The sequence below is a fragment of the Salmo salar genome, chromosome 12 (assembly GCF_965601325.2).
Source record: "Salmo salar chromosome 12, fSalSal1, whole genome shotgun sequence".
In the NCBI taxonomy this organism is placed as follows: domain Eukaryota; kingdom Metazoa; phylum Chordata; class Actinopteri; order Salmoniformes; family Salmonidae; genus Salmo; species Salmo salar.
In genome coordinates, this window is record NC_138302.1 from 23,332,559 (window position 1) to 23,359,465 (window position 26,907).

The 26,907-nt window shown below is 41.1% G+C and overlaps 2 protein-coding genes across 14 annotated transcripts; both read right to left on the bottom strand.

Annotated features, from left to right (window-relative positions):
- Nucleotides 1-97: 97 nt before the first annotated feature.
- Nucleotides 98-13,137, bottom strand: LOC123725455 (uncharacterized). Of its 7 annotated transcripts, none has more exons than XM_045691027.2 (9): nt 12,986-13,137; nt 12,356-12,454; nt 11,997-12,032; nt 10,510-10,614; nt 9,814-9,946; nt 9,187-9,301; nt 6,824-6,948; nt 1,594-1,674; nt 98-1,445 (listed from the first exon to the last, which is right to left on the bottom strand). In XM_045691027.2, exons 2-9 carry the CDS (start codon nt 12,404-12,406, stop codon nt 1,354-1,356), a joined length of 738 nt encoding a protein of 245 aa, XP_045546983.1. In that variant the 5' UTR covers nt 12,407-12,454; nt 12,986-13,137; the 3' UTR covers nt 98-1,353. The 7 variants fall into 7 exon arrangements, with proteins under 7 accessions (XP_045546983.1, XP_045546981.1, XP_045546982.1 ...); XM_045691025.2 differs by having other exon boundaries at nt 11,997-12,044; XM_045691026.2 differs by having other exon boundaries at nt 12,356-12,466.
- Nucleotides 13,138-13,333: 196 nt separating this feature from the next.
- LOC145859426 (uncharacterized) lies at nt 13,334-26,750 on the bottom strand. Of its 7 annotated transcripts, none has more exons than XM_082958744.1 (9): nt 26,599-26,750; nt 25,969-26,067; nt 25,610-25,645; nt 23,724-23,828; nt 23,028-23,160; nt 22,419-22,533; nt 20,062-20,186; nt 14,830-14,910; nt 13,334-14,681 (listed from the first exon to the last, which is right to left on the bottom strand). In XM_082958744.1, exons 2-9 carry the CDS (start codon nt 26,017-26,019, stop codon nt 14,590-14,592), a joined length of 738 nt encoding a protein of 245 aa, XP_082814870.1. In that variant the 5' UTR covers nt 26,020-26,067; nt 26,599-26,750; the 3' UTR covers nt 13,334-14,589. The 7 variants fall into 7 exon arrangements, with proteins under 7 accessions (XP_082814870.1, XP_082814868.1, XP_082814869.1 ...); XM_082958742.1 differs by having other exon boundaries at nt 25,610-25,657; XM_082958743.1 differs by having other exon boundaries at nt 25,969-26,079.
- Between the last annotated feature and the right edge of the window lie 157 nt (nt 26,751-26,907).

Genomic DNA, 26,907 nt, shown 5'->3' on the forward strand with positions numbered 1-26,907 from the left:
AATTCACGTTTTCAATAATCCGTATTTATCCAAATATTTTTTTTTCATCATCACATATTATTTTTATGGTTACTCAATAAAAACATATATGCAAGACTTGGAAATTCACCTTAAATGGGAAAGTGGCAGTTTAATACATTAATGCATGAGAAAACAATGCATACATACAATGGGACACATTTGCAAACATTTACAGCATCTCTTTCCTTCAAATTGCATTTTTGATACAGTAATTGGACAGGGAAGGACAATGAACAATTGTTGCTCTATTACGTTTGCTTTGATGTTGTGGATATTGGGCTGAAACAGTATACATATTTACCCAAACGTGGAATATTTACAATATAATACAGGAAGTTGGCATTTAGTTGGCATCTAAAGTATATATATTTTTTATATCTAGGATAAAAAACGAATAAACAACAAAATGCTTGCTTCAAGAGCAAATTCAAACCCACACCATTCAGATCAATGACAAAACGATCATCAAAATATAGACTTCATTGCAGTTTAGAAAATAGGAATATTTGACAGTTCCAGTGTTGATTCAGAGTGAGGGTTAGGGCAATGCCCAAATGGCACCCTATTCCCTATACAGTGCACTACTTTTGACCAAAGCCCAAGTCTTTGCTAGGTAAAACCCCGCCTTATCTCAACTCACTGGTCACCATAGCAGCACCCACCCATAGCACGCGCTCCAGCAGGTATATTTCACTGGTCACCCCCAATGTCAATTCCTTCTTTGGCCGCCTTTCCTTCCAGTTCTCTGCTGCCAATGACTGGAATGAGTTGCAAAAATCACTGAAGCTGGAGACTCATATCTTCCTCACTAACTTTAAGCATCAGCTGTCAGAGCAGCTCACAGATCATTGCACCTGTACATAGGCCATCTGTAAATAGCCCATCCAACTACCTCATCCCCATATTGTTATTTTTTTATTTATTTTTTGGCTCCTTTGCACCCCAGTATCTCTACTTGCACATTCATTCTGCACATCTATCACTCCAGTGTTTAATTGCTAAATTGTAATGACTTCGCCACTACGGCCTATTTATTGCCTTACCTCCCTAATCTTACCTCATTTGCACACACTGTATATAGATTTTTTCTATTGTGTTATTGACTGTACATTTGTTTATTCCATGTGTAAATCCGTGTTGTTTGTGTCGCACTGCTTTGCTTTAACTTGGCCAGGTCGCAGTTGTAAATGAGAACTTGTTCTCAACTGGCAAACCTGGTTAAATAAAGGTGAAATAAAAAATAAAATGTTTTAAAAGTCTCTGGTCAGAAGTAGTGCACTATATGGGGAATAGGGTGCCATTTGGGATGCAAACCTAGATCTACAGTATAAACTACTGCTGGATCAGAGAGTGTAGGAAGTAGGCTGCAGCTATCGTCAACATCACCAGATATCTCCCAGGCTCCAGCAGTTGTCCAGAACTTCCTGTTTAAATGAACATTGAGATGAAAGATTGTATTACATTAATACGTCTACACAGTAAGGTTTATTTGTATGTTTCTGTTCAGTTATACACTATCACACCTACTGTATTGGGTGTGTGTGTGTGTGTGTGTGTCAGTGGTGTACTTACTTGAGCAACCTTCTGTCTGCTTGAAGATGCCCATCTTCTCACTGTCTTTGATAGAGTTCATCTTGTCCGTACTCACCTCCCCTGTAAGTCAACAGGGTATTGGTTATTAAAAGTCACAGTAGTATGTAGCATTGTGAGTAACTTGTTACCATTGTATTATTACAATGTTATTACCATTTTATTCTCCCCTGTAATGTCTTCATCAGGCTTCCCTAAACTGAGAATATTGTGTAAAGATTGTTTTGGAGTCTGTGAAAGCTTGGATGGTATATCACGCATTCTCTACCAGAAAGTTGGTTGGCCCTCTTTGATGTCACGTAGGTTGATACATTGCTATGTTTTCATTTATGAAGCCCTTTTACAAAAAGTTCCACTGTTCCTAACATCATTACTAAACTTCAGTCATACTAGTTACCACACCCGGTTTCAGGGATGACTAACTCTGTAAATTCCTTTGGTCTCTACAGAGTTAGGTAAATCAGCTTTAGTTTCTTGCACCTTATTTGAGGAACAATCTTCAAAATGTTGTTAAATGTGATGTTCTGGTGCCTCTATGGCAATTCAGAAAGCGGATTGAGGACCTTATTACTGATGAATGTCTTTGTTTTTTATGACCGTGTTTTTCTTTCTGCTTGCATTTTGTATTTATATTTTCATGTGTGTATTTTCTGTAATTTATTGACTCAGTATGACTCTCTGATAAAATAAAGGTTCAATAAATAAATCTACAGCCTAGTCTGAGTACCCAGATCAAGGAAAAACTATGTTTTTAGATGAGACAAATAAACTTTTTTTCACAAAGATAGTTTATCATTCACAACTCTGTATGTCTTCATCGGGCAGTCCTAAACTGAGAACATTCCACTGTATTCTTCTGATGTCATAAAGGCCATCCTGTCTGTGCTATACTGTGGTACCTCTTCTCCATACACTGCTCTCCTCTGTCCCACTGGGACAGACAACTTGGAGGGGGGCAAAGGTGCATCCCAAAGGGCACCCTATTCCCTACTTAGTGCACTACTTTTGACCAGGGTACATAGGGCTTTGGTCAAAAGTAGTACACTATAGAGAATAGCCAGACCCTTAACTCCAGCATCAGGTTACCCAGCAGTTTTTGTAAGGCTTTTGAATGGGCAGAATTATTCATTGTCTGGACAGACACAGAGGCCTGAGCAGCTAGCTACTTAGTGCACTACTTTTGACCAGGACCATTGGGGTTCTGTTAAAAGTAGAGTGCTATGTAGGGAATAGGATTCTTTGGAACGCAACTATCTCCGAGTAGCTCTCAGACTGGGACACAAGGGCTGAGAAAACAACAAAGCTTTATGGAGGGAAGAATCAACACCTAGCATAGCATCTACACAGACTCCCACGATTTGGCAGTTCATTGAAAGCGTCAGACAAAAACCCTGGTAATTGCTCTGTAGCGTGAGGAGGAGTTGTTTTTCTCCATTATACAAGGCTTAATCTGTGTCCTGCAAACCATCTGTGAGCAGCCTACCTCCTCATTCTTCAAAAAGGCATTCCTTCACCCAAGAACACCTACAGCTCGTGTTTCAGCACCTCTATTCCTTCTCTACCTGACTGTCAGTTGTGACACTTTAATGACAAAGACAACTATATAAGTGGTGTGATGTTCAAATACTCAGACAACATAATTATAACGTTTCGGATGTAAACAATAGGTTTACATTCCAGGTGAATACTTTTGACTAATGAATTGTGTCATGGCCTCCAAGAAACTAGATTTCAACATAGATTGCCAAATATAAATGCACGCACACACACACAGACACACACACCTAAACACCTTCTTTGCCCGCTTTGAGGATAATACAGTGCCACAGACACGGCCCGCTACCAAGGACTGTGGGCTCTCCTTCTCTGTGGCCGTTGTGAGTAAGACATTTAAACGTGTTAACCCTCACAAGGCTGCCGGCCCAGACGGCATCCCTAGCCGTGTCCTCAGAGCATGCGCAGACCAGCTGGCTGATGTGTTTACAGACATATTCAATCTCTCCCTATCCCAGTCTGCTGTCCCCACATGCTTCAAGATGGCCACCATTGTACATGTACCCAAGAAGACAAATGTAACTTAACTAAATGACTATCACCCCATAGCACTCACTTCTGTCATCACGAAGTGCCCAAGAGACTAGTCAAAGATCATATCACCTCCACCTTACCTGTCACCCTAGACCCACTTCAATTTGCGTATCGCCCCAATAGGTCCACAGACGATGCAATTGCCATCACACTGCACACTGCCCTACCCCATCTGGACAAGAGGAATACCTATGTAAGAATGCTGTTCATTGACTACAGCTCAGCATTCAACATCATAGTACCCTCCAAGCTCATCATTAAGCTTGAGGCCCTGGGTCTCAACCCCGCCCTGTGCAATTGGGTCCTGGACTTCCTGACGAGCCGCTCCCAGGTGGTGAAGGAAGCAAACAACATCTCCACTTCGCTGATCCTCAACACTGGGGCCCCACAAGGGTGCATGCTCGGCCCCCTCCTGTACTCCCTGTTCACCCATGACTGTGTAGCCATGCACGCCTCCAACTCAATCATCAAGTTTGCAGACGACACAGCAGTAGTAGGCTTGATTACCAACAACAACGAGACAGCCTATAGGGAGGAGGTGACGGCACTTGGAGTGTGGTGTCAGGAAAACAACCTCTCACCCAACGTCAAAAAAACAAAGGAGATGATCTTGGACTTCAGGAGGCTGAATAAATTTGGCGTGTCACCTAAAACCCTCACAAACTTTTACAGATGCACAATTGAGAGCATCCTGTCGGGCTGTATCACTGCCTGGTACGGCAACTGCACTGCCCATAACCCCAGGGCTCTCCAGAGGGTGGTGCAGTCTGCACAATGCATCACCAGTGGCAAACTACATGCCCTCCAGGACACATACAGCACCCGATGTCACAGGAAGGCCAAAAAGATAATCAAGGACAACAACTACCCGAGCCACTGCCTGTTCACCCCGCTACCATCCAGAAGGCGAGGTCAGTACAGGTGCATCAAAGCTGGGACCGAGAGACTGAAAAATAGCTTCTATCTCAAGGCCATAGACTGTTAAACAGCAATCACTAACTCAGAGAGGCTGCTGCCTACATACAGCCTTGAAATCATTGGCCACTTTAATAACTGGATCACTAGTCACTTTAATAATGCCACTTTAATAATGTTTACATATCTTGCATTACTCATCTCATATGTATATACTGTTTTTTATACCATCTATTGCATCTTGCCTATGCCTCTTGGTCATTGCTCATCCATATATTTATATGTATATATTCTATTCCATTCCTTTACTTAGATTTGTGTATTAGGTAGTTGTTGTGGAATGTTTAGATTACTTGTTAGATATTGCTGCACTGTCGGAACTAGAAGCACAAGCATTTCGCTACACTCGCAATAACATCTGCTAACCATGTGTATGTGACCAATAACATTTGATTTGATTTGACCTTTCCACTATAACGTTAGACTGGTGATAGACCTACGCTGTATTGTCACTGTTAGTATTTGACTTGAACTGACGTTTACCTTAAAATGAGTGACAACAATGTGCAGTAGCTGTCATTCTTACTTGAATTACTGTCATCTCTTCAACACCTCTGCAGTGAACCTGTCCTGAAACCACTTCTGAATATGGGTGACTAACTTCTCACTACTTTCAATGACTCACTGAGGAAGATACTTGATTGTTTTTCTGAAGTCGCTGTAGGCTCGTAGACTATAAGCTCTAGGGGATCTCCCTCACAAGTGCTTAAAGGTCCAATGCAGCCGTTTTATCTCAATATCAAATCATTTCTGGGTAACAATTAAGTACCTTGCTGTGATTTAAAATGGTCAAAAATAGCAAAGAGCAATTTCTCAAGCTAGAATTTTGCTAGGACTGTCTGGGAGTGGTCTGAGTGGGGAGGGGAAAACTGAAAATTAGCTGTTATTGGCAGAAAGATTTGGAACTCTCTTTCTTATTGGTCTATTAACTAATTTACCACCTGGTGATATCACCAGGCAGGCTAAAGCGCCATCCCACTAAAACAGGCAAGAATATCAAGCTGTCTTTTCAAACAGCTCTTACATTAAAAGAGCATTATCATAATTATATTTTAACCTCATGGTGAGGAAAAATATATATTGTAAAACACAGGAATATCACTTTTTGACTGCACTAGGACTTTACACGTTATTATTATTGTTAAAACAATTCCCCCACATGCACTGACAGATGTTTTAGGCTGATCTGATTCATCAGCGCAACCCACACACTTCCTTTTTACCACTTGCATGTCCCTCCCTGTTCAGTGTTAGGGTCAGGAGAGGGGACTTGGTATATAATATGGGCACAGTGTCACGTCCTGGCCAGTATAAGGGTTAATTGTCATTTTAGTTTGGTCAGGACGTGGCAGAGGGTATTTGTTTTATGTGGTTCGGGGTGGTGTTTTTCTAGAAGGACATTTGATTTAAGTATTCCGGGGTTTTTGGGCACTGTTTGATATTCATGTAATTCTATGTTTAGTCTAGTGAGTCTGTTTCTATGTTTGGTTAATTGGGGTTGGTCTCTCAATTGAAGGCAGGTGTTGTCTATTTGCCTTTAATTGAGAGTCCCATATATTAGGGTGTGTTTGTCATTTGTGGGAGATTGTTTCTTGTTTTGCTGAGTGAGCCTTTCAAGACTGTTTCGTAGTTCGTTTCATTTTGTTGTTCTGGTGTTCACTTAGTTTGTAAATAAATACACAAGATGAGCATCCACATTCCTGCTGCGTTTTGGTCCTCCTTTACCAATGACAACCGTGACACACAGACAATAATTCATTCTGTAATGTTTTGACTTTGCCACAATTATCAGTGTTTGTGCTGGAACATTTGTCTGCATCTTATTTGGAAAGAATATAACTTTTGAACAGTATAGAAATTCAAAGAAAACACGTTTTCAGGCAGATTTTGATAAAGGAATATTGGGCATCATTGCGCTGAACCATAGACAAACAATATACTACCTACTGTATGTCATCAGCTGTACCTGAGATAAAGAAGCTGATAATAGCATGTGCACAGTCAAGAATGACCAATGTAATGTTTTAAATGTGTCTTAAGTGCCACTGCCTCCGTAATTCATAAAATGTTTCTTCTTTTTTCTTCTTTGATCAGAGAATATTGTGCATCACTGTGCTCTACACATACAGCACTATATTATTGGCTGTACCTGAGACAAGGAAGCTGACTTTCTGGCATGGTCCGTCCACTGTGGTCAGAGGAGACCCTGGAAGGATGGTGACCCTGGACATGTTCACCTCTAGGACCTCTGCCACCCTATTGCGGAAGTCATATCTTGAGAGAAAAATGAACAATAGACAATTTGTATTATTGTTTTTATAATTTGTTGGGAAAGTATACAATTTCACAACATATATATATATAAATATATACAGAGGCTGCATAATAATGGCCGGAACGGAGCAAATGGAATGGCATCAAACACCTGTAAACCATGTGTTTTATGTATATGATACTATTCCACTGATTCCGCTCCAGTTATTATTTACTTTTTTTTTTTTACAATTTAGTCATTTAGCAGACGTTCTTATCCAGAGCGACTTACAGTAGTGAATACATTTCATACATTTTTTTTTTCTTTTTTTCCCGTACTATCACGATCCTGTTCACCCCAATTAAGGTGCCACCAACATCCTGTGATATATACAGTGTTTTCAGAAAGTATTCAGACCCCTTGACTTTTTTCACATTTTGTTACGTTACAGTCTTATTCTAAAATTGATTGCAAATATTTTTTTCCTCATCAATCTACACACAATATGCCCATAATGACAAAGTGATAACAGGTTTTTAGAAATATTTACTAATTTATTAAAAATAGAAAACTGAAATACCTTATTTACATAAGTATTCAGACCCTTTGCTATGAGACTCGAAATTAAGCTCAGGTGCATCCTGTTTCCATTGATCATCTTTGAGATGTTTCTACAACTTGATTGGAGTCCACCTGTGGTAAATTCAATTGACTGGACATGATTTGGAAAGGCACACACCTGTCTATATAAGGTCCCAAAGTTGACAATGCATGTCAGAGCAAAAACCAAGCCATGAGGTCAAAGGAATTGTCCGTAGAGCTCTGAGACAGGATTGTGTTGAGGCACAGATCTGAGGAAGGGTACCAAAACATTTCTGCACCATTTAAGGTCCCCAAGATCACAGTGGCCTCCATCATTCTTAAATGGAAGAAGTTTGGAACCACCGAGACTCTTCCTAGAGTTGGCCGCCTGACCAAACTGAGCAATCCGGGGAGAAGGGCCTTGGTCAGAGAGGTAACCAAGAACCCGAGGGTCACTCTGACAGAGCTCTAGAGTTCCTCTGTGGAGATGGGAGAACCTTCCAGAAGGACAACCATCTCTGCAGCGCTCTACCAATCAGGCCTTTATGGTAGAGTTGCCAGACGGAAGCCCCTCCTCAGTAAAAGGCACATGACAACCCATCTGTGTGATATTGAGTATACAAAACATTAAGAACAGGATGCTGGCCAATGTTGATTCCATTGTTTCCCACAGTTGTGTCAAGTTGGCTGGATGTCCTTTGGGTGGTGGACCATTCTTGATACACACGAGAAACTGGTGAGCGTGAAAAACCCAGCAGCGTTGATGTTCTTGACTCAAACCGATATGCCTGGCACCTACAATCATACCCTGTTCAAAGGCACTTAAATATGTTGTCTTGCCCATTCATCCTCTGAATGAAACACACAACCCATGTCTCAAATGTCTCAAGGTATAAAAATCCTTCTTTAACCTGTCTCCTCCCCTTCATCTACACTGATTGAAGTGGATTTAACAAGTGACATCAATAAGGGATCATACTGTAGATTTCACCTGGATTCACCTGGTCAGTCTGTCATGGAAAGAGAAGGTGTTCCTAATGTTTTGTACACTCAGCATATATGAATTCATGATGATGTACTGTAATCCCATAATTCAGGATTAGTGATGATGTATTATCATGTAAAGCATTTGAAATATGGTTGGATTGTTTTCATGGTTCGACAATTGGCACTGGGCCAAACCCTTTATGAAGATATGATCAATGAGTTGTGTCACATTGTTGTAAATGAACCCTCCATCATCTTATACAGGTGTGGCACGTGTGGTGGCTGGCTGAGGAGGTGGTGAGAATACACTCTTTGAAAAAAAGGTGCTATCTAGAACCTAAAAGGGTTCTTCGGCTGTCCCCATAGGAGAACCCTTTGTAGAATCCCTTTGGGTTCCAGTTAGAACCCTTTTGGGTTCAATGTAGAACCCTTTCTCAGAGCGAGATAATACTGGTAGTTCCTTGATGGTTTAAATATTCCAAATAAATGTAAATGCCAGGTACTCAAGTATTAAAAAGAAGTAGTCTAATTACATATAACACTCACTTCCTCTTTCCCTCTCCAGTTCCACGGTTTAATACCCGATCAGTCTCACATATTGGCTCCCAACACTAACGCCTGTAGGTCTTAGCTTGATGGGCTAACACAGTCTTGAGTTCACAGGCGGTTTAATACCCAATCACACCCACCTGCTGAAAGACATGACGTTGGGGAAGGTCTGCTCTGCCCAGGGGGATTCTGGAAGAATGACGGCACACGCGAAGACATCGCTGCCGCTCCTCAGGACCAGGGACCTGTGGACCACTACAACAACAACATCAACAACAGCACCAAAGTCAGAAATATACTTTTTATATTATCACCTAAATTACTTTGTTGTTTCACACATGACATATCCCCTAATAGTGAAGGTGGTTGACATTTTTGTCATGAAACTTGATTCTCTTGGGAAACAATGTGATGCAACACTTTTGGATTGCAGTTTGGTGAGTGTGCAATGACAATACATCAATATTATGTTTCATGTGCATCATAAAGGAGTCTAGATTTCTGAACAGACATGTGTCTGTTACCTGTGTACTCCCCTGACATTTGTATGCTGGTGTCTGAGTACAGCTGTTTGTATTCTGTCTGGTCCAGCTTACAGTGCTGTGTGTGTGTGTGTGTGTGTGTGTGTGTGTGTGTGTGTGTGTGTGTGTGTGTGTGTGTGTGTGTGTGTGTGTCTCTGTGTGTGTCTCTGTGTGTGTCTCTGTGTGTGTCTCTGTGTGTGTCTCTGTGTGTGTCTCTGTGTGTGTGCGTACATGCTTGTGTGTTACCTGTGTAGTCCCCAGCCAGTTGTATGCTGGTGTCGGTGTACAGCTGTCTGTGTGTCAGGCTGACTGTCCCCTGTCTGTTCGTCAGGTCTCCCACCTCACAACTCAGAGCGTTGTCACGGGAACAACTGGAGTTCTGAGGGAGGACAGAACAGAGCAGAGGACGGAACCAACCATAGAAATAGAATTACTAGAAGGGACGTCCCCATTCAAGTCAATAGGGCTGGGTCAGAGGTTCCATGACTGTTCTACTCATTCTAATTCTATTGAAACCAATTCCAACAAACACTTCCACTTCTGGTTATGAAAACGATGTGAAGTATATGGTTGTGGTTGTGGTGTAGTTGCAAGTTTTAATGTCACATGCATAAGTACAGTGAAATGCCTTTCTTGCAAACTCAAAACCCAACAACTGTGACATTGTCAAAGACAAAGATTCGATGGAATATCAAACACAGTTCTATTGGATTCCATAAGACTTGTTGATCAAGTGGAACTTTAAAGTTGAAATAAAGCAGAGATCAGCGCTACACAGTGGACTACACAGTGGACTACACAGTGGGGGAAATTCTCCTATGATGGCTAGGTACTGGGCCCTTATTCATAAAGTGTCTCAGAGTAGGAATGCTGATCTATCCTAGACACTTCATGAAGAATGGCCATGATGTATTGTAAGTGAAAATGAGAGAATAAACTCACCCCAGCTTCCATGTTGAAGGGGTTAAACGTGTCCCCAACACTGGTACACTGGTTGTCGTTCACCTCAGAGCCTTTACCAGTGATGATCCAGGAAACCTCTGTTACCTAGTTACAGTGGGGAAAACATTATTTTTTCTCTGATGTTTTACCATTCTTTTTATACAGCTTCCCTTTTCTAATAGAACCTGTGATACGATTCTACGGTAGATAGACTCTAGTGACAGACATTAAAATGTTACAGAGCAGCTGATTTGTTTCTTACATTGTTTCTACGTCTGCATTGTGTTTCTACGTCTGCATTGTGTATCTACGTCTGCATTGTGTTTCTACGTCTGCATTGTGTTTCTACGTCTGCATTGTGCTTCTACGTCTGCATTGTGCTTCTACATCTGCATTGTGTTTCTACGTCTGCATTGTGCTTCTACGTCTGCATTGTGTTTCTACGTCTGCATTGTGCTTCTACGTCTGCATTGTGCTTCTACATCTGCATTGTGCTTCTACGTCTGCATTGTGGTTCTACGTCTGCATTGTGTTTCTATGTCTGCATTGTGTTTCTACGTCTGCATTGTGCTTTTACATTTGTATTGTGTGTTCTACGTCTGTATTGTGTGTTCTACGTCTGTATTGTGTGTTCTACGTCTGCATTGTGGTTCTACGTCTGCATTGTGGTTCTACGTCTGCATTGTGGTTCTACGTCTGCATTGTGGTTCTACGTCTGCATTGTGTTTCTACGTCTGCATTGTGTTTCTACGTCTGCATTGTGTTTCTACGTCTGCATTGTGTTTCTATGTCTGCATTGTGTTTCTACATCTGCATTGTGTATCTACATCCGCATTGTGCTTCTGCATCCGCATTGTGTATTCTACGTCTGCATTGTGCTTCTACGTCTGTATTGTGTGTTCTACGTCTGCATTGTGGTTCTACGTCTGCATTGTGGTTCTACGTCTGCATTGTGTTTCTATGTCTGCATTGTGTTTCTATGTCTGCATTGTGTATCTACATCTACATTGTGTTTCTACATCCGCATTGTGTGTTCTACGTCTACATTGTGCTTCTACGTCTGCATTGTGCTTCTACGTCTGCATTGTGTTTCTACGTCTGCATTGTGTTTCTACGTCTGCATTGTGTTTCTACGTCTGCATTGTGTTTCTACGTCTGCATTGTGTTTCTACGTCTGCATTGTGTTTCTACGTCTGCATTGTGTTTCTACGTCTGCATTGTGTTTCTAAGTCTGCATTGTGTTTCTAAGTCTGCATTGTGCTTCTACGTCTGCATTGTGCTTATACATCTGCATTGTGTTTCTACGTCTGCATTGTGCTTATACATCTGCATTGGTGTCAGAAGTGGGCCATGTATAGCCTAAACTAGAATCGACCTCCAACAAAATGATAAAGAATAATAACACAAACGCATCATTTAACATACCGAACAAACTAAACAGATATGTTATTCATTATTATTACTCAAAATGTGAATAATGCGATTACCTGAGCCCATGTTGTCTTCAGCGGTCTATGAGATATCTGAAAAATAGCCTGTTAATGTGGGGCTCAAAGTCTTAGCCTGCACATGGATCTTTAACCTTGCTGACTCAGACAAACCCAGGGTTAAATATTAACAGATTATGATTATTATCTTTGCTGCAATTGCAAACTATTCAATTACCCGTAGGCCTGAATGCTGCCTTTATACAGCATACTTTTGATCACGCATCAAGGTCTAAGAAACCCATCTACAAAAAGCCATTTTGTGAGATCATGATTTTGAAAGATTTGACATACTGTATGGTGTATAATGGATAATATCAGTGGTTTCATTTCAGGCCGTTAAAGGAATAAAATCATACCATATTATTGATGGAGTAGTTTTTATTCATCGATGCCAGTATGGGCGTCATCCAATCGCCTCAACAAAGGCACGGCCGAACTCACGGATTGGCTGAAACCTACATGCGATGCTGTTTACCATTTCAGAACAATTATTTAGGAAGTTCGCTGGCAACAAGTGGGGGGGAAATTGGTTAGCTAATTCATTTACTAATTGAATGATTCCAACTGACATAATTGTGTTAATCAATTCAATACAGTTATTTTGTCGCAGTTGGGGTAGGTGTGGCATTTCAGTCTGCTGTGGGGGATATTCAATGGAAAAGTTACTTTGAGCAAAATAATACGAATTTCTTAGCCAATGTTGTATATATTTCATTAGAGTACGAGTCACACGTTGTTCATAGCTGTAGTAGTTAACACATTAGACATATTTTCTACCAAAAACATTCGTGGGCTTTGCCTATCTTGCTAGCTAGACAACACTAATGGGGCTACGTGAGTAGCATGTAGCACGCGAGCGTCTTCCACATTACAACCACACGATATTCTCCATTCATTGCTTTCTTGCATCGGGCAACTGAACCCCAGCTAGAAAGTTTGTTAACACCATGTCAGTTTAATAAGATAACGTTGAATTGTACATTTACCTTAGAAATGCGATTCTGTCGTTTAAAACAGTATTTTATGCAGCTGTCCCTTGTGTTAATTTACAAAACAGTAGGCTGCCATTGAATCGTTGACGTTCCTGGTCACGTGACACGGGCTTCTTCCAATAACCACACGGAGATGAGGCTCGCCTCCCTTTAATTCAAAATGCAGCGGCTCAAGTAAACATGTATAAAACAGTATGTAGACTACGCCCCTGCATAGGAGCAAAAGGCCTATAGAGATTTCATGAAATTCACGTTTTCAATAATCCGTATTTATCCAAATATTTTTTTTTCATCATCACATATTATTTTTATGGTTACTCAATAAAAACATATATGCAAGACTTGGAAATTCACCTTAAATGGGAAAGTGGCAGTTTAATACATTAATGCATGAGAAAACAATGCATACATACAATGGGACACATTTGCAAACATTTACAGCATCTCTTTCCTTCAAATTGCATTTTTGATACAGTAATTGGACAGGGAAGGACAATGAACAATTGTTGCTCTATTACGTTTGCTTTGATGTTGTGGATATTGGGCTGAAACAGTATACATATTTACCCAAACGTGGAATATTTACAATATAATACAGGAAGTTGGCATTTAGTTGGCATCTAAAGTATATATATTTTTTATATCTAGGATAAAAAACGAATAAACAACAAAATGCTTGCTTCAAGAGCAAATTCAAACCCACACCATTCAGATCAATGACAAAACGATCATCAAAATATAGACTTCATTGCAGTTTAGAAAATAGGAATATTTGACAGTTCCAGTGTTGATTCAGAGTGAGGGTTAGGGCAATGCCCAAATGGCACCCTATTCCCTATACAGTGCACTACTTTTGACCAAAGCCCAAGTCTTTGCTAGGTAAAACCCCGCCTTATCTCAACTCACTGGTCACCATAGCAGCACCCACCCATAGCACGCGCTCCAGCAGGTATATTTCACTGGTCACCCCCAATGTCAATTCCTTCTTTGGCCGCCTTTCCTTCCAGTTCTCTGCTGCCAATGACTGGAATGAGTTGCAAAAATCACTGAAGCTGGAGACTCATATCTTCCTCACTAACTTTAAGCATCAGCTGTCAGAGCAGCTCACAGATCATTGCACCTGTACATAGGCCATCTGTAAATAGCCCATCCAACTACCTCATCCCCATATTGTTATTTTTTTATTTATTTTTTGGCTCCTTTGCACCCCAGTATCTCTACTTGCACATTCATTCTGCACATCTATCACTCCAGTGTTTAATTGCTAAATTGTAATGACTTCGCCACTACGGCCTATTTATTGCCTTACCTCCCTAATCTTACCTCATTTGCACACACTGTATATAGATTTTTTCTATTGTGTTATTGACTGTACATTTGTTTATTCCATGTGTAAATCCGTGTTGTTTGTGTCGCACTGCTTTGCTTTAACTTGGCCAGGTCGCAGTTGTAAATGAGAACTTGTTCTCAACTGGCAAACCTGGTTAAATAAAGGTGAAATAAAAAATAAAATGTTTTAAAAGTCTCTGGTCAGAAGTAGTGCACTATATGGGGAATAGGGTGCCATTTGGGATGCAAACCTAGATCTACAGTATAAACTACTGCTGGATCAGAGAGTGTAGGAAGTAGGCTGCAGCTATCGTCAACATCACCAGATATCTCCCAGGCTCCAGCAGTTGTCCAGAACTTCCTGTTTAAATGAACATTGAGATGAAAGATTGTATTACATTAATACGTCTACACAGTAAGGTTTATTTGTATGTTTCTGTTCAGTTATACACTATCACACCTACTGTATTGGGTGTGTGTGTGTGTGTGTGTGTCAGTGGTGTACTTACTTGAGCAACCTTCTGTCTGCTTGAAGATGCCCATCTTCTCACTGTCTTTGATAGAGTTCATCTTGTCCGTACTCACCTCCCCTGTAAGTCAACAGGGTATTGGTTATTAAAAGTCACAGTAGTATGTAGCATTGTGAGTAACTTGTTGCCATTGTATTATTACAATGTTATTACCATTTTATTCTCCCCTGTAATGTCTTCATCAGGCTTCCCTAAACTGAGAATATTGTGTAAAGATTGTTTTGGAGTCTGTGAAAGCTTGGATGGTATATCACGCATTCTCTACCAGAAAGTTGGTTGGCCCTCTTTGATGTCACGTAGGTTGATACATTGCTATGTTTTCATTTATGAAGCCCTTTTACAAAAAGTTCCACTGTTCCTAACATCATTACTAAACTTCAGTCATACTAGTTACCACACCCGGTTTCAGGGATGACTAACTCTGTAAATTCCTTTGGTCTCTACAGAGTTAGGTAAATCAGCTTTAGTTTCTTGCACCTTATTTGAGGAACAATCTTCAAAATGTTGTTAAATGTGATGTTCTGGTGCCTCTATGGCAATTCAGAAAGCGGATTGAGGACCTTATTACTGATGAATGTCTTTGTTTTTTATGACCGTGTTTTTCTTTCTGCTTGCATTTTGTATTTATATTTTCATGTGTGTATTTTCTGTAATTTATTGACTCAGTATGACTCTCTGATAAAATAAAGGTTCAATAAATAAATCTACAGCCTAGTCTGAGTACCCAGATCAAGGAAAAACTATGTTTTTAGATGAGACAAATAAACTTTTTTTCACAAAGATAGTTTATCATTCACAACTCTGTATGTCTTCATCGGGCAGTCCTAAACTGAGAACATTCCACTGTATTCTTCTGATGTCATAAAGGCCATCCTGTCTGTGCTATACTGTGGTACCTCTTCTCCATACACTGCTCTCCTCTGTCCCACTGGGACAGACAACTTGGAGGGGGGCAAAGGTGCATCCCAAAGGGCACCCTATTCCCTACTTAGTGCACTACTTTTGACCAGGGTACATAGGGCTTTGGTCAAAAGTAGTACACTATAGAGAATAGCCAGACCCTTAACTCCAGCATCAGGTTACCCAGCAGTTTTTGTAAGGCTTTTGAATGGGCAGAATTATTCATTGTCTGGACAGACACAGAGGCCTGAGCAGCTAGCTACTTAGTGCACTACTTTTGACCAGGACCATTGGGGTTCTGTTAAAAGTAGAGTGCTATGTAGGGAATAGGATTCTTTGGAACGCAACTATCTCCGAGTAGCTCTCAGACTGGGACACAAGGGCTGAGAAAACAACAAAGCTTTATGGAGGGAAGAATCAACACCTAGCATAGCATCTACACAGACTCCCACGATTTGGCAGTTCATTGAAAGCGTCAGACAAAAACCCTGGTAATTGCTCTGTAGCGTGAGGAGGAGTTGTTTTTCTCCATTATACAAGGCTTAATCTGTGTCCTGCAAACCATCTGTGAGCAGCCTACCTCCTCATTCTTCAAAAAGGCATTCCTTCACCCAAGAACACCTACAGCTCGTGTTTCAGCACCTCTATTCCTTCTCTACCTGACTGTCAGTTGTGACACTTTAATGACAAAGACAACTATATAAGTGGTGTGATGTTCAAATACTCAGACAACATAATTATAACGTTTCGGATGTAAACAATAGGTTTACATTCCAGGTGAATACTTTTGACTAATGAATTGTGTCATGGCCTCCAAGAAACTAGATTTCAACATAGATTGCCAAATATAAATGCACGCACACACACACAGACACACACACCTAAACACCTTCTTTGCCCGCTTTGAGGATAATACAGTGCCACAGACACGGCCCGCTACCAAGGACTGTGGGCTCTCCTTCTCTGTGGCCGTTGTGAGTAAGACATTTAAACGTGTTAACCCTCACAAGGCTGCCGGCCCAGACGGCATCCCTAGCCGTGTCCTCAGAGCATGCGCAGACCAGCTGGCTGATGTGTTTACAGACATATTCAATCTCTCCCTATCCCAGTCTGCTGTCCCCACATGCTTCAAGATGGCCACCATTGTACATGTACCCAAGAAGACAAATGTAACTTAACTAAATGACTATCACCCCATAGCACTCACTTCTGTCATCACGAAGTGCCCAAGAGACTAGTCAAAGATCATATCACCTCCACCTTACCTGTCACCCTAGACCCACTTCAATTTGCGTATCGCCCCAATAGGTCCACAGACGATGCAATTGCCATCACACTGCACACTGCCCTACCCCATCTGGACAAGAGGAATACCTATGTAAGAATGCTGTTCATTGACTACAGCTCAGCATTCAACATCATAGTACCCTCCAAGCTCATCATTAAGCTTGAGGCCCTGGGTCTCAACCCCGCCCTGTGCAATTGGGTCCTGGACTTCCTGACGAGCCGCTCCCAGGTGGTGAAGGAAGCAAACAACATCTCCACTTCGCTGATCCTCAACACTGGGGCCCCACAAGGGTGCATGCTCGGCCCCCTCCTGTACTCCCTGTTCACCCATGACTGTGTAGCCATGCACGCCTCCAACTCAATCATCAAGTTTGCAGACGACACAGCAGTAGTAGGCTTGATTACCAACAACAACGAGACAGCCTATAGGGAGGAGGTGACGGCACTCGGAGTGTGGTGTCAGGAAAACAACCTCTCACCCAACGTCAAAAAAACAAAGGAGATGATCTTGGACTTCAGGAGGCTGAATAAATTTGGCGTGTCACCTAAAACCCTCACAAACTTTTACAGATGCACAATTGAGAGCATCCTGTCGGGCTGTATCACTGCCTGGTACGGCAACTGCACTGCCCATAACCCCAGGGCTCTCCAGAGGGTGGTGCAGTCTGCACAATGCATCACCAGTGGCAAACTACATGCCCTCCAGGACACATACAGCACCCGATGTCACAGGAAGGCCAAAAAGATAATCAAGGACAACAACTACCCGAGCCACTGCCTGTTCACCCCGCTACCATCCAGAAGGCGAGGTCAGTACAGGTGCATCAAAGCTGGGACCGAGAGACTGAAAAATAGCTTCTATCTCAAGGCCATAGACTGTTAAACAGCAATCACTAACTCAGAGAGGCTGCTGCCTACATACAGCCTTGAAATCATTGGCCACTTTAATAACTGGATCACTAGTCACTTTAATAATGCCACTTTAATAATGTTTACATATCTTGCATTACTCATCTCATATGTATATACTGTTTTTTATACCATCTATTGCATCTTGCCTATGCCTCTTGGTCATTGCTCATCCATATATTTATATGTATATATTCTATTCCATTCCTTTACTTAGATTTGTGTGTATTAGGTAGTTGTTGTGGAATGTTTAGATTACTTGTTAGATATTGCTGCACTGTCGGAACTAGAAGCACAAGCATTTCGCTACACTCGCAATAACATCTGCTAACCATGTGTATGTGACCAATAACATTTGATTTGATTTGACCTTTCCACTATAACGTTAGACTGGTGATAGACCTACGCTGTATTGTCACTGTTAGTATTTGACTTGAACTGACGTTTACCTTAAAATGAGTGACAACAATGTGCAGTAGCTGTCATTCTTACTTGAATTACTGTCATCTCTTCAACACCTCTGCAGTGAACCTGTCCTGAAACCACTTCTGAATATGGGTGACTAACTTCTCACTACTTTCAATGACTCACTGAGGAAGATACTTGATTGTTTTTCTGAAGTCGCTGTAGGCTCGTAGACTATAAGCTCTAGGGGATCTCCCTCACAAGTGCTTAAAGGTCCAATGCAGCCGTTTTATCTCAATATCAAATCATTTCTGGGTAACAATTAAGTACCTTGCTGTGATTTAAAATGGTCAAAAATAGCAAAGAGCAATTTCTCAAGCTAGAATTTTGCTAGGACTGTCTGGGAGTGGTCTGAGTGGGGAGGGGAAAACTGAAAATTAGCTGTTATTGGCAGAAAGATTTGGAACTCTCTTTCTTATTGGTCTATTAACTAATTTACCACCTGGTGATATCACCAGGCAGGCTAAAGCGCCATCCCACTAAAACAGGCAAGAATATCAAGCTGTCTTTTCAAACAGCTCTTACATTAAAAGAGCATTATCATAATTATATTTTAACCTCATGGTGAGGAAAAATATATATTGTAAAACACAGGAATATCACTTTTTGACTGCACTAGGACTTTACACGTTATTATTATTGTTAAAACAATTCCCCCACATGCACTGACAGATGTTTTAGGCTGATCTGATTCATCAGCGCAACCCACACACTTCCTTTTTACCACTTGCATGTCCCTCCCTGTTCAGTGTTAGGGTCAGGAGAGGGGACTTGGTATATAATATGGGCACAGTGTCACGTCCTGGCCAGTATAAGGGTTAATTGTCATTGTAGTTTGGTCAGGACGTGGCAGAGGGTATTTGTTTTATGTGGTTCGGGGTGGTGTTTTTCTAGAAGGACATTTGATTTAAGTATTCCGGGGTTTTTGGGCACTGTTTGATATTCATGTAATTCTATGTTTAGTCTAGTGAGTCTGTTTCTATGTTTGGTTAATTGGGGTTGGTCTCTCAATTGAAGGCAGGTGTTGTCTATTTGCCTTTAATTGAGAGTCCCATATATTAGGGTGTGTTTGTCATTTGTGGGAGATTGTTTCTTGTTTTGCTGAGTGAGCCTTTCAAGACTGTTTCGTAGTTCGTTTCATTTTGTTGTTCTGGTGTTCACTTAGTTTGTAAATAAATACACAAGATGAGCATCCACATTCCTGCTGCGTTTTGGTCCTCCTTTACCAATGACAACCGTGACACACAGACAATAATTCATTCTGTAATGTTTTGACTTTGCCACAATTATCAGTGTTTGTGCTGGAACATTTGTCTGCATCTTATTTGGAAAGAATATAACTTTTGAACAGTATAGAAATTCAAAGAAAACACGTTTTCAGGCAGATTTTGATAAAGGAATATTGGGCATCATTGCGCTGAACCATAGACAAACAATATACTACCTACTGTATGTCATCAGCTGTACCTGAGATAAAGAAGCTGATAATAGCATGTGCACAGTCAAGAATGACCAATGTAATGTTTTAAATGTGTCTTAAGTGCCACTGCCTCCGTAATTCATAAAATGTTTCTTCTTTTTTCTTCTTTGATCAGAGAATATTGTGCATCACTGTGCTCTACACATACAGCACTATATTATTGGCTGTACCTGAGACAAGGAAGCTGACTTTCTGGCATGGTCCGTCCACTGTGGTCAGAGGAGACCCTGGAAGGATGGTGACCCTGGACATGTTCACCTCTAGGACCTCTGCCACCCTATTGCGGAAGTCATATCTTGAGAGAAAAATGAACAATAGACAATTTGTATTATTGTTTTTATAATTTGTTGGGAAAGTATACAATTTCACAACATATATATATATAAATATATACAGAGGCTGCATAATAATGGCCGGAACGGAGCAAATGGAATGGCATCAAACACCTGTAAACCATGTGTTTTATGTATATGATACTATTCCACTGATTCCGCTCCAGTTATTATTTACTTTTTTTTTTTTTACAATTTAGTCATTTAGCAGACGTTCTTATCCAGAGCGACTTACAGTAGTGAATACATTTCATACATTTTTTTTTTCTTTTTTTCCCGTACTATCACGATCCTGTTCACCCCAATTAAGGTGCCACCAACATCCTGTGATATATACAGTGTTTTCAGAAAGTATTCAGACCCCTTGACTTTTTTCACATTTTGTTACGTTACAGTCTTATTCTAAAATTGATTGCAAATATTTTTTTCCTCATCAATCTACACACAATATGCCCATAATGACAAAGTGATAACAGGTTTTTAGAAATATTTACTAATTTATTAAAAATAGAAAACTGAAATACCTTATTTACATAAGTATTCAGACCCTTTGCTATGAGACTCGAAATTAAGCTCAGGTGCATCCTGTTTCCATTGATCATCTTTGAGATGTTTCTACAACTTGATTGGAGTCCACCTGTGGTAAATTCAATTGACTGGACATGATTTGGAAAGGCACACACCTGTCTATATAAGGTCCCAAAGTTGACAATGCATGTCAGAGCAAAAACCAAGCCATGAGGTCAAAGGAATTGTCCGTAGAGCTCTGAGACAGGATTGTGTTGAGGCACAGATCTGAGGAAGGGTACCAAAACATTTCTGCACCATTTAAGGTCCCCAAGATCACAGTGGCCTCCATCATTCTTAAATGGAAGAAGTTTGGAACCACCGAGACTCTTCCTAGAGTTGGCCGCCTGACCAAACTGAGCAATCCGGGGAGAAGGGCCTTGGTCAGAGAGGTAACCAAGAACCCGAGGGTCACTCTGACAGAGCTCTAGAGTTCCTCTGTGGAGATGGGAGAACCTTCCAGAAGGACAACCATCTCTGCAGCGCTCTACCAATCAGGCCTTTATGGTAGAGTTGCCAGACGGAAGCCCCTCCTCAGTAAAAGGCACATGACAACCCATCTGTGTGATATTGAGTATACAAAACATTAAGAACAGGATGCTGGCCAATGTTGATTCCATTGTTTCCCACAGTTGTGTCAAGTTGGCTGGATGTCCTTTGGGTGGTGGACCATTCTTGATACACACGAGAAACTGGTGAGCGTGAAAAACCCAGCAGCGTTGATGTTCTTGACTCAAACCGATATGCCTGGCACCTACAATCATACCCTGTTCAAAGGCACTTAAATATGTTGTCTTGCCCATTCATCCTCTGAATGAAACACACAACCCATGTCTCAAATGTCTCAAGGTATAAAAATCCTTCTTTAACCTGTCTCCTCCCCTTCATCTACACTGATTGAAGTGGATTTAACAAGTGACATCAATAAGGGATCATACTGTAGATTTCACCTGGATTCACCTGGTCAGGCTGTCATGGAAAGAGAAGGTGTTCCTAATGTTTTGTACACTCAGCATATATGAATTCATGATGATGTACTGTAATCCCATAATTCAGGATTAGTGATGATGTATTATCATGTAAAGCATTTGAAATATGGTTGGATTGTTTTCATGGTTCGACAATTGGCCAAACCCTTTATGAAGATATGATCAATGAGTTGTGTCACATTGTTGTAAATGAACCCTCCATCATCTTATACAGGTGTGGCACGTGTGGTGGCTGGCTGAGGAGGTGGTGAGAATACACTCTTTGAAAAAAAGGTGCTATCTAGAACCTAAAAGGGTTCTTCGGCTGTCCCCATAGGAGAACCCTTTGTAGAATCCCTTTGGGTTCCAGTTAGAACCCTTTTGGGTTCAATGTAGAACCCTTTCTCAGAGCGAGATAATACTGGTAGTTCCTTGATGGTTTAAATATTCCAAATAAATGTAAATGCCAGGTACTCAAGTATTAAAAAGAAGTAGTCTAATTACATATAACACTCACTTCCTCTTTCCCTCTCCAGTTCCACGGTTTAATACCCGATCAGTCTCACATATTGGCTCCCAACACTAACGCCTGTAGGTCTTAGCTTGATGGGCTAACACAGTCTTGAGTTCACAGGCGGTTTAATACCCAATCACACCCACCTGCTGAAAGACATGACGTTGGGGAAGGTCTGCTCTGCCCAGGGGGATTCTGGAAGAATGACGGCACACGCGAAGACATCGCTGCCGCTCCTCAGGACCAGGGACCTGTGGACCACTACAACAACAACATCAACAACAGCACCAAAGTCAGAAATATACTTTTTATATTATCACCTAAATTACTTTGTTGTTTCACACATGACATATCCCCTAATAGTGAAGGTGGTTGACATTTTTGTCATGAAACTTGATTCTCTTGGGAAACAATGTGATGCAACACTTTTGGATTGCAGTTTGGTGAGTGTGCAATGACAATACATCAATATTATGTTTCATGTGCATCATAAAGGAGTCTAGATTTCTGAACAGACATGTGTCTGTTACCTGTGTACTCCCCTGACATTTGTATGCTGGTGTCTGAGTACAGCTGTTTGTATTCTGTCTGGTCCAGCTTACAGTGCTGTGTGTGTGTGTGTGTGTGTGTGTGTGTGTGTGTGTGTGTGTGTGTGTGTGTGTGTGTGTGTGTGTGTGTGTGTGTGTGTGTGTGTGTGTCTCTGTGTGTGTCTCTGTGTGTGTCTCTGTGTGTGTGCGTACATGCTTGTGTGTTACCTGTGTAGTCCCCAGCCAGTTGTATGCTGGTGTCGGTGTACAGCTGTCTGTGTGTCAGGCTGACTGTCCCCTGTCTGTTCGTCAGGTCTCCCACCTCACAACTCAGAGCGTTGTCACGGGAACAACTGGAGTTCTGAGGGAGGACAGAACAGAGCAGAGGACGGAACCAACCATAGAAATAGAATTACTAGAAGGGACGTCCCCATTCAAGTCAATAGGGCTGGGTCAGAGGTTCCATGACTGTTCTACTCATTCTAATTCTATTGAAACCAATTCCAACAAACACTTCCACTTCTGGTTATGAAAACGATGTGAAGTATATGGTTGTGGTTGTGGTGTAGTTGCAAGTTTTAATGTCACATGCATAAGTACAGTGAAATGCCTTTCTTGCAAACTCAAAACCCAACAACTGTGACATTGTCAAAGACAAAGATTCGATGGAATATCAAACACAGTTCTATTGGATTCCATAAGACTTGTTGATCAAGTGGAACTTTAAAGTTGAAATAAAGCAGAGATCAGCGCTACACAGTGGACTACACAGTGGACTACACAGTGGGGGAAATTCTCCTATGATGGCTAGGTACTGGGCCCTTATTCATAAAGTGTCTCAGAGTAGGAATGCTGATCTATCCTAGACACTTCATGAAGAATGGCCATGATGTATTGTAAGTGAAAATGAGAGAATAAACTCACCCCAGCTTCCATGTTGAAGGGGTTAAACGTGTCCCCAACACTGGTACACTGGTTGTCGTTCACCTCAGAGCCTTTACCAGTGATGATCCAGGAAACCTCTGTTACCTAGTTACAGTGGGGAAAACATTATTTTTTCTCTGATGTTTTACCATTCTTTTTATACAGCTTCCCTTTTCTAATAGAACCTGTGATACGATTCTACGGTAGATAGACTCTAGTGACAGACATTAAAATGTTACAGAGCAGCTGATTTGTTTCTTACATTGTTTCTACGTCTGCATTGTGTTTCTACGTCTGCATTGTGTTTCTACGTCTGCATTGTGTATCTACGTCTGCATTGTGTATCTACATCTGCATTGTGTTTCTACGTCTGCATTGTGTTTCTACGTCTGCATTGTGCTTCTACGTCTGCATTGTGCTTCTACATCTGCATTGTGTTTCTACGTCTGCATTGTGCTTCTGCATCTGCATTGTGTTTCTACGTCTGCATTGTGCTTCTACGTCTGCATTGTGCTTCTACATCTGCATTGTGCTTCTACATCTGCATTGTGGTTCTACATCTGCATTGTGGTTCTACGTCTGCATTGTGTTTCTATGTCTGCATTGTGTTTCTACGTCTGCATTGTGCTTTTACATTTGTATTGTGTGTTCTACGTCTGTATTGTGTGTTCTACGTCTGTATTGTGTGTTCTACGTCTGTATTGTGTGTTCTACGTCTGCATTGTGGTTCTACATCTGCATTGTGGTTCTACATCTGCATTGTGGTTCTACATCTGCATTGTGTTTCTACGTCTGCATTGTGCTTCTACATCTGCATTGTGCTTCTACATCTGCATTGTGTTTCTACGTCTGCATTGTGTTTCTACGTCTGCATTGTGTTTCTACATCTGCATTGTGTTTCTACATCTGCATTGTGTGTTCTACATCTGCATTGTGCTTCTACGTCTGCATTGTGCTTCTACGTCTGCATTGTGGTTCTACGTCTGCATTGTGCTTCTACATCTGCATTGTGTTTCTACGTCTGCATTGTGCTTCTACATCTGCATTGTGCTTCTACATCTGCATTGTGCTTCTACATCTGCATTGTGCTTCTACATCTGCATTGTGCTTCTACATCTGCATTGTGCTTCTACGTCTGCATTGTGCTTCTACGTCTGCATTGTGCTTCTACATCTGCATTGTGTTTCTACGTCTGCATTGTGCTTCTACATCTGCATTGTGCTTCTACATCTGCATTGTGTTTCTACGTCTGCATTGTGTTTCTACGTCTGCATTGTGTTTCTACATCTGCATTGTGTGTTCTACATCTGCATTGTGCTTCTACATCTGCATTGTGCTTCTACGTCTGCATTGTGGTTCTACGTCTGCATTGTGCTTCTACATCTGCATTGTGTTTCTACGTCTGCATTGTGCTTCTACATCTGCATTGTGCTTCTACATCTGCATTGTGCTTCTACATCTGCATTGTGCTTCTACGTCTGCATTGTGGTTCTACGTCTGCATTGTGGTTCTACGTCTGCATTGTGGTTCTACGTCTGCATTGTGGTTCTACGTCTGCATTGTGTTTCTACGTCTGCATTGTGTTTCTACGTCTGCATTGTGTTTCTACGTCTGCATTGTGTTTCTACGTCTGCATTGTGTTTCTAAGTCTGCATTGTGCTTCTACGTCTGCATTGTGCTTATACATCTGCATTGTGTTTCTACGTCTGCATTGTGCTTATACATCTGCATTGGTGTCAGAAGTGGGCCATGTATAGCCTAAACTAGAATCGACCTCCAACAAAATGATAAAGAATAATAACACAAACGCATCATTTAACATACCGAACAAACTAAACAGATATGTTATTCATTATTATTACTCAAAATGTGAATAATGCGATTACCTGAGCCCATGTTGTCTTCAGCGGTCTATGAGATATCTGAAAAATAGCCTGTTAATGTGGGGCTCAAAGTCTTAGCCTGCACATGGATCTTTAACCTTGCTGACTCAGACAAACCCAGGGTTAAATATTAACAGATTATGATTATTATCTTTGCTGCAATTGCAAACTATTCAATTACCCGTAGGCCTGAATGCTGCCTTTATACAGCATACTTTTGATCACGCATCAAGGTCTAAGAAACCCATCTACAAAAAGCCATTTTGTGAGATCATGATTTTGAAAGATTTGACATACTGTATGGTGTATAATGGATAATATCAGTGGTTTCATTTCAGGCCGTTAAAGGAATAAAATCATACCATATTATTGATGGAGTAGTTTTTATTCATCGATGCCAGTATGGGCGTCATCCAATCGCCTCAACAAAGGCACGGCCGAACTCACGGATTGGCTGAAACCTACATGCGATGCTGTTTACCATTTCAGAACAATTATTTAGGAAGTTCGCTGGCAACAAGTGGGGGGGAAATTGGTTAGCTAATTCATTTACTAATTGAATGATTCCAACTGACATAATTGTGTTAATCAATTCAATACAGTTATTTTGTCGCAGTTGGGGTAGGTGTGGCATTTCAGTCTGCTGTGGGGGATATTCAATGGAAAAGTTACTTTGAGCAAAATAATACGAATTTCTTAGCCAATGTTGTATATATTTCATTAGAGTACGAGTCACACGTTGTTCATAGCTGTAGTAGTTAACACATTAGACATATTTTCTACCAAAAACATTCGTGGGCTTTGCCTATCTTGCTAGCTAGACAACACTAATGGGGCTACGTGAGTAGCATGTAGCACGCGAGCGTCTTCCACATTACAACCACACGATATTCTCCATTCATTGCTTTCTTGCATCGGGCAACTGAACCCCAGCTAGAAAGTTTGTTAACACCATGTCAGTTTAATAAGATAACGTTGAATTGTACATTTACCTTAGAAATGCGATTCTGTCGTTTAAAACAGTATTTTATGCAGCTGTCCCTTGTGTTAATTTACAAAACAGTAGGCTGCCATTGAATCGTTGACGTTCCTGGTCACGTGACACGGGCTTCTTCCAATAACCACACGGAGATGAGGCTCGCCTCCCTTTAATTCAAAATGCAGCGGCTCAAGTAAACATGTATAAAACAGTATGTAGACTACGCCCCTGCATAGGAGCAAAAGGCCTATAGAGATTTCATGAAATTCACGTTTTCAATAATCCGTATTTATCCAAATATTTTTTTTTCATCATCACATAT